The 12959-nt window shown below is 47.1% G+C and overlaps 3 protein-coding genes across 3 annotated transcripts; 1 reads left to right on the top strand and 2 right to left on the bottom strand.

Annotated features, from left to right (window-relative positions):
• Positions 1-1702: 1702 nt before the first annotated feature.
• On the bottom strand, positions 1703-2514 carry BHQ10_007201 (uncharacterized protein; the record flags this gene model as incomplete). Its single annotated transcript, XM_040879872.1, has 2 exons — positions 1703-2371; positions 2437-2514. The coding sequence occupies 2 exons, from the start codon at positions 2512-2514 to the stop codon at positions 1703-1705; spliced, it is 747 nt and encodes a 248-aa protein (XP_040735705.1).
• A 7854-nt stretch (positions 2515-10368) lies between these two features.
• On the top strand, positions 10369-10917 carry BHQ10_007200 (uncharacterized protein; the record flags this gene model as incomplete). The annotated part of the gene is made up of 3 exons (XM_040879871.1): positions 10369-10455; positions 10507-10694; positions 10761-10917. 3 exons carry the CDS (start codon positions 10369-10371, stop codon positions 10915-10917), a joined length of 432 nt encoding a protein of 143 aa, XP_040735704.1.
• A 126-nt stretch (positions 10918-11043) lies between these two features.
• BHQ10_007199 (uncharacterized protein) lies at positions 11044-12901 on the bottom strand (the record flags this gene model as incomplete). The annotated part of the gene is made up of 5 exons (XM_040879868.1): positions 11044-12185; positions 12238-12375; positions 12432-12525; positions 12587-12643; positions 12725-12901. The coding sequence occupies 5 exons, from the start codon at positions 12899-12901 to the stop codon at positions 11044-11046; spliced, it is 1608 nt and encodes a 535-aa protein (XP_040735703.1).
• Between the last annotated feature and the right edge of the window lie 58 nt (positions 12902-12959).

The following is a 12959-nucleotide window of genomic DNA, read 5'->3' as shown; positions in this document are numbered from 1 at the left end:
CCAATGTCGGCAGCCCAATCTCATACGTAGAAATTGAGACACTCTCAACAAGCTCCCATTTCTGAAATAACCATTCCCGTTTCCGACGCTGATAGAAGTTACCAAAACCATCTTCGCCTGCCCCTCAAAACTCTTTTAACCACCACTTCGCATTCCAGTCCAATTCACTCTTCGAAATAGCGGATCCCGTCTTCATAACAATAGTAGGTCATCTCCTCTCCGGCGGGGAATATTTCGGCACATAAGATTATATCATGTTTCCTCCTGAACCGATCATCTTTTGACGCAAACTCAAATGCTCTCAGACAAGCCAGCTTTCTACTCGCATGATTCATATGAACCAAATTTTCGAATCTGGCACCGTGCCGTTGTCCCGTGGCGATTTGTATGGTCTGAGTGGTCAGTTTTACGAGTGCGAGTTCTTGGGCTGGGATGTACTCGTAGCCGCGAGCGTGGTCGTGGGAGTGGATGAAGTATTGGTCACAAGTTTTCTCGTCGACATCTGGGAAGATTACTTATTGGTTGTGGTGATCTGACTGATCTGGCTTCAACAGATTGGACCCGTGGAGAAGGGTACTGCAACAGTGCTTTTCACTTTGAAAGTCATACTGAGGTGGATTTGCCGGCACCCCGAAGTTTTCGTGAATGGGCGTGTCATCTGCCATCAATTAATCAGGGCACTTGCCTCACACTTCCACAGTGAAAGGAGCCTCAAGATTAAGGGATCAAGAGAAAGGGACCGTTAGTCATCACAACATTAATATAGGTTTGGCGTCTTCATGTGACCAAACGTGCCCTAGTTTAGACATCATGCATGCAGCACGGATGGATATATAATCTTCCCAAGAGCAGGTAGCTTGATTTCAAAGTTCATTTGGAATGATCCAATCCTCTATCTGCATAAAACAATCCCTCTTCAGACATACAAAAAACAATGACTATGGAAGTCGCGGCTTTGTGAATATACAGGCCAACAACAGCGAGAGAAGATCAAACAGAAATCATGCTTTCAATAAGCAGTCAGTGAACAGGGTATCTCATTCGGAATATTGTATGTATATTTTTGTTGCGGTATACAACACGCTCCTAACCCATTCCGCTTCTTTGAAAGGTTCTCCCCATACCGCATGTTTTCTTTCTTTTTTTTGATATTTGCTGGTCGTGTCTTTGGTGTTCGAACGTCGGAATTGATTCGTTGTGGTCGTCTTTCTCGTGAATCTGTCGAGTTTTCATTCGATCGAAGCATGTAATCTATACGACGTCCGCGTGCACAAAATGGCGTAACCTCAAGATGGTGAATCAATATCCATCCGTAGGCAACACCGATGGTCCTGCATCGTGCAAAGCAGAAATCGCTTCCTGAAGCACCATCGCAAGACATAGGCAGAATCAATCGAGATTCGCGATTCAGCAAAGAAGAGTATAGTGGGAAAGGTTGGAATATGGGAATATAAACAAAGGTGCTGAAAGTTCAAACGAGAAAAGCTTAGAAAGAATCGACTGTCCCAAACATGAAATGATGACCCAAAGAGGAAAAACCATCGAGGCCAAGAATAGTCAAGTCGCCATAAGGTATGCATATACCAAGTTTAACAATGAGAAGACAACACGAACCACGCTTCACAATGCAGGGGTAAGACAGGAAATAGAAAAAAGAGAAGAGAAAAAAAGCCAACGTGATTGATCATATGATGTTTGGCAATCATAGAACAACGCATCTAATTCCACCCCGATGTTGCCGGGCACGATCAGTTCGGAACGTTCGAGGGTATTCCGGATTCGCATCGCGGTCACGGTGTTGACCAGGAAAACCTGTCGTCCGTCGTTCTTGCAATCGACCACCGCCGTGTTGTTGCTGTCGCTGTTGGCGCAGGAGTCGAACGACATCATAAAACGCTTTTTCCACATTGATGCAGTTCTTCGCCGATGCCTCCACGAATTCGCAACCGAGCTCCTTGGCTAGAGCCGAACCTTCTTGTGCAGAAACCGCTCGTTCTACCGTCTTGTCACTTTTGTTACCAACCAACATCACTGGCACCGGGCCGGAGGAAACTCCTAGAGAAGGTCCTGTCAGAGGGGAACCGAGGTAGCTGGCACCAGTCGGAGAACCCGAGTTGGCCGATTCCTTCACTCTCTGGATCTGGTTGTAGAATTTGGTGATGCGACTAAACGAGGCGCGCGAGGTGATGCTATAAACCAGTACGAATCCTTCGCCATCGCGAATCCACTGGTCCCGAAGCGCAGTGTACTCTTCTTGCCCGGCGGTGTCGAGAACTTCAAGCATACACGATTGCTGGTCGATGACAACTTGCTTGCGATATGAGTCTTCAATGGTCGGGTCATATGTTTCGACGAAATGATTTAAACAGAGCTATTAAGAAACTTCGTTAGAATGCGACTTCGTAAATAGCGACCACCAGATAGATCGGCTCATACCTGAATTGTGAGTGCTGTCTTGCCAACGCCTCCATCTCCCAGCACCACCAGCTTATACAATGTCATTTTGCCCGCCATGGTTATGGTTATTTCTGTGTCGCCAAGTGATCGAACCAGATGAATTAATGTATGTATCAAAATGAAGAATGATATCCTTCGCCAAATCCGGGGTGGTGGTCAAGACTCCGACAGCTATAATTGTATGAGATTGCAAGGTAGTCGGTAAGTGGTGGCGGACCAGCCTCAAAAGTTACGAGGACCGGTGGGGGTTTGGGTGTGAGGGGGTGACACGGCGACAATGGGTTGAAGCACCGGCGGAGTCGCGAAGTCAGGATATGCTTTGTTGAGGCGGGAAATCAAGCGTGTGCCCGAGTCGAATGGCAGTTGTCCAAATGTGAAGTCATCGAGTATGCAAAAATATGAACGTGATTGGGTTACTGGTATACCAAAAAAAAGCTCGGAGTTTGAAAATACGTTGCTCCGTAGAGAAAGGGTCTGAAGGTAAAAGGGAGAAAGTGGACGGTAGTTGGTAAATGCAGTGATCCACGCGATTCCACGGTGTGAAGAAAGCCACGCTAGGTCTGAAGCAGGATGGAGAGCCCGAGTGAGTAAGTGAGTGAGTGAGTGAGCAGGACAGACGGGCAAGGAAGAGAGCAGAAGGAAGAGACGAAAAGAAAGAAGGCTCTGAGGGGGGAGAAGGCATACAATTGGGGGAGCAGGAAGGAGAGAGGGGGCGACGAGACTGAGAAGGATATTGTGAGGGAGTAACTATGTAAGTAAGTATTGAATTTGTGACGGCTTACCTAGGTACCGTTACCATACCATACGGTGCAGGTCGGATGGTGACAGGCGCAACGGCGGTAAAGCGTGTCCGGGCCGCGTACGGAGACAGTGAAAAGTGACAGAACCAAACGGTACTTGCAATACGAGCAATACCAACACTATGGAATTGTCGTTCGTTAGAGCTACTTAGCTGCTAAGCATCAATCGAGTTAGGCGATAGGGACTAGCGACGACGAAATGAGGCCTGGGCTGGCCTGGTACGGTATGGTACCAGGCCGTGGCTCTTACTTATCGCAGCACGGGCGCTGATTAGCTACAGCTGAATTAGCCGCGGGGAGTGAATACCCGCTCAGACAGAAGCGGCAGGCCAAACTTTGGTCCGGCCGAACTTTGCATGTCACGCACTATCAACTATGGACTATCTACGCTGTGATAGTCGAGTAGTCAGTAGTGCTCGTACACTACAAGCTGGGTCAACACATACATTCTCTGTCATGTATAATTTCTATGGACGACTACATTACATAGTATTGCAGGAATATCAATGGTCAAGTCGGTCAATCACCGTCCGAGCTGCGGTGGGGCATGGATGGGGAACATGCCGATTTCAGAGCCCCGCTGATTGGCTGGGCATGGCATGATACTCGACTACTGTGTACATATTTTCGCGGGCGATGCTGTTTCTCATGCAACATCACCTTCCATCGAACGCTGCTGAATAAAATAAATCGACCAAGCTATGATACACAATTCCACGGGGAATAGCATGTCGATATATCGCATCGGACGGTCGGATGGGTGTTGTCGAGTTGGCTCGGCGGCACGTGCTTGTGGCAGCATGTGGCAGGKACTCCCTAAGGCGGCTCCTGCCGTCCGCCCAAATTATCCGTGCTTCTTGCCTATCCCAATCCTCTGCATGCAAGCTTCAACTGCCACCATACACTGAGTACTCCATGACTCTCCAATTACTCTGCTGGCCAAATGGTCATATTGATCCTCAGATCCGAGATCTCATCTAAAACGCCACAGTCCGACCAAACATGCGGAGAACTGCCGCTGTCACCGAGCATCGTGTGCCGACCGTGAACCAGTGGTAATATGCGATCCACTCGCCAGCTTACAGGTCTTCGATTTCCAATCTGTCGGAGAACCCGAAAGCTCTATCTCAGGATCGGACTCCGCCAGAAAGCTGCTTCAAAAGCAAAGCACGTCAGAGTGCGGAATTCGAAACTCATTCCTCATCTCGCGTTGATCCGGCGACCGGGATTTGCGCTTACCGTTGCGATCGGCAGTCCGCTTTTTTTCGAGGAGAGAAAACCCATGCCAGTTGGGAATTGGGCAGCTTTCACGTGTTTCAACGTTCGTCCATCGTTTGCATGGTTGTCGTACTGATGGCAAGTCTCCGATGGATGTCTTCGACAGCCCAAGACTGCTGCTGGATTCTCCGTATATGCTCCTTCAGATTAATTCCTTCCTGAGAGAAGGTTCAACCTTTAACGAGCATTTTCATGACCCACTAAACCTAGCTCGATGCGAGCTTGACTCCTGCCACCACTAGTGACCACTAGCCCCTAGCGAGCCCCTAGCCAGCGTTATTAGACTAGCTCCCCCGGAACGATGGCTGGATTTAGTCCAAAATGAAAAGCAATTCCACAAGTCGAAGGTTAAACGTCAAGCGAAAGCTCGATATACACTACGCTCTGTGATCGCAACCGGGCATTATTCGATGATCATTGGCATTGAAATTGGATGATATGTGGAAGAAGATGCCACTCAATGTCATTAATCGACAGACCATAACAGTAGTACTAATCACATACGACTCCGTGCAGACGGCATATGCCTTTTAGCGGCTCCATCTTCATACAAACAACCTCGCATGTTGCACGTTTCAACCCGACAAACTCGTTCCAGCAGTCGCAGGCTGCGTACGCCGCACAGTGCGCGGAGAACGGCTTATGGAGCACGGTGGACTTTTTTCGGCGTAGAATCATACTAAAATGTGCACTGGCCAGGGTCCAGGTTTAAGTAAGCTAGCTCAATGAGGCAACTCTTACACTAGCTCCATCAGCAATCCGACAGCCAACAATGCCTTGTGCAGTCTACTACCAGCAGAACGGGCCAAGACAAGTCAAAAGTCAAGACTTCAATTCCACTTCTTAGACGGGATGATCCCGACACAGCCATTTCACTTGAAATTGCCGTTAGTTTACTCCGTACCGTGGACGACAAGGAGTGTCTTCCTTCAACACGGAAAAGATCATCAGTGAGTGGTTATTGGCTTACTCCATGCACTTACCTTTCCGTAATTGATTACAACATATAGCTTACGCCCTCTGACAAGTTACTGTCTGTGTTTAGCTTCACACTATAAGCAGTCAACCACTGCTCCGGGACGTAACCAGGTTCCAGAACATTCAACTACAGACCAGGCCCTAATCAATACGTTGCATCTAGCCACCCGTGCTTGGTGCTGCTTACATAGGATTGCTAATAAGTAGCTTTTTACTGAAGTAGGTCTGTACTCTTCAACAGCGGCTAGACAGGGACTTTAGCCTCAATACAAGATGGCTAAACAGAGTCCAGACACGCGTACACTTATCCTAGAAGCCGGGGTCCAGGGTTCAGCGGTTTATCGGATATATCCAACTGTTCGCCCTTGAAAAGCTCTTCCATTGGAATGTTATGAATTTCATAAACATGGGCAGGCTTGACTAATAACACGCGCCGGATAAAATTAATCAATCCATGTAAGTATATTAATACCACCTACAATTATAGCTAAGTATAAACGACCCCTTGCCACTTGGAAGCTTGGAGTCTGATTCAATTCGAAGTGAGGCGGAGCTTTAGTAGTGCAGAAGACACGGATGTTAGTTATGTAAGTAGAAACCATGAGCTTCATCCGTGATGTCACAACCTCTGATTTTGGCATTCTAGTGTTTCCTACTCCGTGCATCGAATTGCTAGCTCGAGTCTCTCTAGATTCGAAGTAGATTCAGGTCTAGACTATGGCTTKAATAAAATGCCGATCTAACGAATCTACTCGTCATGATGAGCCTAACAATTAGGCAAAGGTCGGGAACCTAGAGGCAGTAGGTTGAACGCCTTAGAATCTGGCCTAGGTACACAGATACATGAATTTCAAAAGTATTGACCAGTAGGACGACAAGCGGGGTAATACACTTACTTCTATCTGCGTTATCTATTGGCGTTCTTTGTCTGCAAAGCGATTCATCTCAAATCTGACTTAAACGAAGCATTGTTAGAGATAGCCAACCGGAGTAGTTGCTGAGACAGCGCTTATGGAGGCACCGTGATAGGTTCTTGACGTATAGTTGCCTAGAGCATCGACGCTCAGGAAATTTGTTTACCACGTGATCTTAGTGTATCAGTCTTATACACCGATTGAACCTTCGTTTCATCTTTAATCATGAACGAACATGCGCGCGAGAACTTTCAAGGACCACAAAATGGCGCGAAACCAGAAAAAAGGAAAATCCCAACTACTCTCCCTCCCTGCAGAGCTCCGATACATGATCTGGGAATTCGCTATCGGGTCTGAACTCATCCTTCTATATCCATCTAGCGTTACTGCAGGTCTGTTCGTAATTGTTGATGAGGCTAAATCCGTTGTGGTCACAAAGAAGCATATCCTCAATGAGCATTGCGCTAGCTTGCATGGAGCAGAGCCCTCAATCCCATCAGCATCCAAGAATAGACCAGGGCATTTCCCATCATCATCATCATCATCGTCGTCGTCGTCGTCAGCAAAGAAAAAGCTACCCCCAAAAGGTCCAGAAGCCGCATTTAGCTGGCTATACACAAACAGGCAGATATACGCTGAAGCAAAACCTTTCATCGATAAATATTTGAAAGAATCCCCCACTATCCACATTTGCGACATTCTTCTTTTTTATTCTCTCATTCATCGTATGTTGGGAACTGTACCACAAGCAATTTACAACAAAAGCAACGCCAACCGCAACAACAGGCGCGGGCTTGAAATCCGCTCGTTATCGCTGTGCGTCAAGATCGAGATTGAACATGACCTTCGTGATGGCTTTAATTTATCCTCAGAAGTTGGAACAGGAAGAGGATGTACAGGACATGGGTGGACCACAGGTCATGGCATGTGCCATTGCCGACTGTGTGGCACCGCTAACCATCTAATCGGTGCCGCAGATCACTTCCCTCAGGTGCAAAACTTGATACTACGAGTGTATTTCAAATGTAAAGAGGGTCAGGGCAACGACCGTCCTGTGATAGGCCGTTATTTGAATGGGAACTTGAAGTATGGGCAGCTGTATCGCCCAAGGAATCCATGCGCGCTTACTCTAGTGCAAGATTCTGAACAAATCGACGATTTTGTGGTAAACACTTTGGCGCGGTGCTCGCCCTTTCGCCAATTCCTGGGAAAGAAGGATTCGATGAAATCAGTGGAAGTGGTGTTTTGTACAGAGTGGATATCGCATAATCCGAGAAATGAGTGTTTGAAGAAGAAGTGCTGGTGTCAGGGTAGGCGTATCGATGCAGATCAGCTGAGAAGCACTGGTCTTGGAGAGGCCATTGGAAAGCTTTTTTTGCCGGAATGACAGGCGACGATCTGGTCTAGCTCAAACCATGAAACAGACTGATGAGGTTTAAAGTGAAAATCGGCCTTCATTAATCTATACCTAGTATTACCTACGCTGTCCACGGGGCAGGACGCTGATCCGTCCTATATCCCATCCGGCGTACGACAGCATCGGTTCTTCCGACAGCTACTTTCTCTTTCGTAAGTACTAGTAGTTACAGTACACTATATTAGTGGTACGACTATCATATGTATCACTGTGAAAAATTACCAATTCCGGAAATTTCTGCTTCGTAGTGCTCGCGCTCACGGACTTGAGATTGCTTAATATCGAATGTTAATATTAAAAACGGTCAAAAGGAAGCGACTACGACGGCCGGAGATGTTTCATCTTTACTCAGCAGTCTTTTAGTGTTATAGTTTAGGGAGCCTATAGCAATAGTACAATGAGTGTCATTTTGGGTTGCCGTAGAAAAAAGGGGGAGGAGCTAGGATTATAGTCTGTTTGCATGTGCACCATGACATATAAAAACTTCTATTGTATTTTGTCCGTGATTCGTTCTCGTCGATATCGGTACCTCAGGATAATGATACGGTAATTTGACCGTTGGCTAGTAGTATACTGATGAACCCGTCATTGCAGCGCTCTGCAGCATAAGAAATGGCGCACATCCCTTCCTATCCTGGAGGTCTGGATTTGAGCTATTCACTACCATTATCTCAACTAGATGACTAGCTTCAAAATTAAACCACTTTCCAACGGCGTAGAATAGTGCACCATTTTCCACCAGGAAGTCGACAGCTTCGTTGTGGCCATACCATGCTGCGTATGACAACAGGGTCCAACCCATTCTCGATCTTTGAAATTCGGGTTTGCCCCTTTACCTCTCAGAGTCCTGATACAATCCACCTGAGTGTTTAGACCGCAGTCGTAAAAAGTCTTCCTTTGATCTTTGAGGGATCGGAAAGTCGAATCATGCGGTCAACCAGGGGCTCAGCAATTGCGGAATAACCATTCCTTGCAGCAGCAATGAGCGGTTTCCTGATACAGATCTCAACCGTGAGCAATCGTGTCACTGCTCCGGCATGGTCACAGTTTGCTGCATGCCATAACGGTGTACAGCCCTCAACATTCTTGACATGATAATTTTCTCCAGTTCGTGAAAAGGCATCTATTATTTTCTCCAGCCCAAAATGTGCTGCCACAAATAACAAGCTTATTTGTGCTTCTGCTCTTAACCATTAATTCGATATTTCCTCACTTCATTGTCCCGTGCCTTGCTTCGCTCGACGATATTATCTCCTTGCATTAGCATAAGTAACCTTTGATTGCCGCTTCGAGTCCCACAGCTCCCAATCTTGTCCCTTTTAGTCTCCTCATAGCTTGGAAATGAATCGAATATTAAATGGGTTAGGGATTTGAGTCTCGCTTGGTCTTTGAGAAGCTTATTGTTCGCTTCATCCAGTCCGTAAATCTCCACATCGCCAAATATCCTCTGGAGGGGAGTGGTTCTATTGTCTGACTTTTGTAATGCAGCACGAGTATGATGTCCCCGATTTCGTATTGCATAATTATACAGGGAATTATGCCGTATCCGAAAGTCATGCTCTTGAGCTGTGGTGACAGCATTCTCAGATTCATTTGAAAAGTAAGTATGTAGCACACACAGTCGCAAGATAACCTAGAGCAGTGGAAAACCACCCAGTCCACTTTGATCAAGCCTGCACATACAGAGGTCACTTCTTCTATTCTCGGTACATTGTCTTCGCCCAGTGAGCATGTGTCGACCACGAAAGCCAGACCATGCTGTAGCTTCAGCAAAGTCAGTCGCTATTTGATCCCTTTGCTTCTATTTTGGCTGGTCACGCCTAGTGTGTCCGCTCCTGACATATTCGAAACCTGAACGCATGACTTGAAAAGAAAGAAGAGAGAGAAAAATCTCACACAAGCTCTCAACATGTATACAGCTCATCATAGAAAGAGGGCATGGCCCGTATTTGCTTCGCCTCACGTATTCACCTCCTTCGTGCTAAACCGGGTTGGCATGCAAGTGGTAAGCAATTCTTAAGAAGGGACCAGGGCTGGTACATATCTGGGCTATGTATTAAGGCAATGCCTAACATTAGATATCTCAGAATTTGACTAACCCTAGAAATTTACAGCTACCATGATGTGCAAATGATGTATCTATCGGAGGCCATTTGCGGGGTAACAATTTCACATTTAGGGTAGGAGTGAATTACAAATCTTACCTGATTTTAAATCTTCATCTCCAATTCCATGCTCCTACAATAAATTCATTGGACCAACTAGAGCGGGCATAAACGATTTTAGATATACAACTACTTTATTGTTACGGAAAGAACGTCAATTGATAGAATAAAAATCTCGAAAGACGGAATCATGACAGAATCAGCTTTCCCGCCATTATCATTTCGCCCTCTTCTTGAGGAAATCAGTTCTCTTCTCAAGGAGAGGAAGGAAACTGTTTCTGTAGCTGAGACGGTATATACCCCCTGTCTTCTCTCTGATCAAAAGATCCTATCCAAAAGACTAACGCACATGCCTTCCAATGGTATACCAGGCCGCAGGAGGAATCATCTCAGCGTCCCTCCTCTCTGTCCCCGGTGCATCCGCCTACTACAAAGGTGGATTAACAGTACGTACATCCTCATCCACGTTTCAATTCCAGATCATTAATTAGTAAAAGTTATATACCCTCGAGTCCCGCCTCGCCTTCGCCGACTGGACATCCGAGCACATAGCAAACTACAAAGGCCCAACAACCGCAATCGTGGCAGGACTGGCAGAGTCGACTCGCACAAAGCTTAAGTCTACTTATGCCATTTCCGAGAGTGGCACGGCGGGACCGGGGGGKGGGAAGGCGAGTCGGAAGCCGTACGTTCTTCACTTTTAGACAATGAGCTTGGAATTTATAAGGTATCTGTTACTGATAAAGAAAAGAGGAGTGGTGTTCATTGCCGTCGCGGCTCCAGGTGGATCGTATACTAGGGAAATCGACACCGGGTATGGCGAGGATAGAGAGAAGAATATGGTTGGATTCGCAGAGGAGGGATTGAAGTTACTTCGGGACGTGCTCAAGGGGGATGCTAAGCTATAGTCATTTTCACATTTGATAAATTGAAGTAGAGGATTGATATTGTTCCAAATCAACGATCACCCATTAACAAAACCAGACTCCGTAGTGATTGAACATAAAGTTTGATATACGTATCCAACAAAACATCTATTCATCCTTCCACGGAACATTGAATGTTCCTACCCAGTCCTCGACTTCTTGTCGCAATTGTACAATTTCTGAAATATCATCTCCGTTGCCGACGTACTCTGTGAATGCCTTTAAGACACCAGGGTTCTTGCGTCCCTTGGCTTCTGCGCTCTCCTTTGCTGCTTTGTCAAGCTTTTGTGTGATGGTGACTGCTCGGTCGACAATGTCACCAACTCGTCGGAAGTCCTCTGGCTGGAAACCCCGAGAAGTCATGGCGGGCGTTCCGATACGGAGACCGCCGGGCTTGAGCGCGGACTTGTCACCGGGCACGGTGTTCTTGTTAGCGGCGACGCCGCAGAGTTCGAGGACTCGCTCAACGCGCGCTCCATCTACGCCGCGGTTCTTGAGGTCTACGAGAACCAAATGGTTGTCTGTTCCACCGGACACAATGTTATATCCTAGACCGCCTTCGTTGACTGAGTTGCCGAGTCGGTCAGACAGAGCCTTGGCATTCTCAAGAACAGTGAGTTGATAGTCGCGGAATTCCTTGGTCTGGGCTTGTCCCAGAGCAACCGCAAGAGCTGTAATGGTGTGGTTGTGAGGACCGCCCTGGTGACCCGGAAAGACAGAGGCGTTGATGGGATTTTCAAGATCGTACAATTCCTGGTTTCCCTTCTTATCCGTACGACGTACACCCTTTCGGTAGAAGATCATGGCACCACGAGGACCGCGCAGTGACTTGTGTGTTGTCGTCGTGACTACATCAGAGTATTGGAAGGGAGAGGGGATGACGTCGGCAGCAACAAGACCTGAGATATGAGCCATGTCACTAAGTAGATATGCGCCAATCGACTCGGTGATTTTGCGCATTCGTGCGTAGTCAATCAATCTGCTGTAGGCGGATGTGCCTGCAACGATCAACTTGGGGCGGTATAGATTGGCTAATTCTTCGACTTGGTCGTAGTTGATCAGACCGGTGGACTCGTCGAGACGATAAGGGACAGTTTCGAAGTATTTGGAAATGAAGGAGATTTTCTTGTTCGGGATTTGGTAGCCATGAGACAAATGTCCGCCATGTGGCAGGTCGAGTCCCATAAGACGGTCGTGGGTGTTGAGTAAAGCCGAGTAGGCGTACAAGTTTGCGGGTGAACCCGACAGAGCTTTGAAAAGTCAGTTGATATCCTCAAGCCCACCTCATGTGTATCTGCTAACCTTGGACATTGACGCCCCATTCCTCGGGATCCAATCTAAAAGTCTCCAGAGCACGTTTCTGGCATAGTGATTCGGCCTCGTCGATGAATTCGTTGCCGCCATAATATCTAGCTCCGGGGTAGCCTTCGGAATATTTGTCTATGAACCGGCACACATTAGTAGAGGCCACATGATATCCGCATGCCATAACTCACTTTGCATCACACTGCCAAGCGCATCAAGAACGGCCTGGGAGGTGAAGTTCTCGGATGGAATCAAGTTGATGAAATGCTTCTGTCTTCGTTTTTCCTATTGTTTATAGTACCATAAGCATCCCTCATGGCTGATTATCATATTCAAATGCACGCACTTTTTGTAGGATGGCAAATATCGTGGGATCAGCTTCTTCGAGGTGTGTGGAGAGCAACTGCGGGGATCACGTCAGTCAGTAAGCGTTCCCAAGAGCATTGAGCTGTGAGCTCGACAGCAACAAGAAAACAGTGCATACCTTTTGCTGGCTATCATGATGGCCGTCAGATACATATCGTTTCTGAGACGTCACTTCCGAGGGGTGAATGCTTGTAGCTTTGCGTGAACGATATAGCGTCGAAGTCGCAGCTCTGAAAGAGCTTCCGTTGGTCGCCAACAGCTTCGAGGCCTGGCGGCTGCAACGATTGAAGGACATCGTGTATTATGGAAGCGATTGCCGCAGTGCAGACCGATTGACAACACAGTTTAGCACA

Source organism: Talaromyces amestolkiae, assembly GCF_001896365.1.
Source record: "Talaromyces amestolkiae strain CIB chromosome Unknown scaffold14.1, whole genome shotgun sequence".
Classification (NCBI taxonomy): domain Eukaryota; kingdom Fungi; phylum Ascomycota; class Eurotiomycetes; order Eurotiales; family Trichocomaceae; genus Talaromyces; species Talaromyces amestolkiae.
This window is presented reverse-complemented; position numbering and strand designations above follow the sequence as displayed.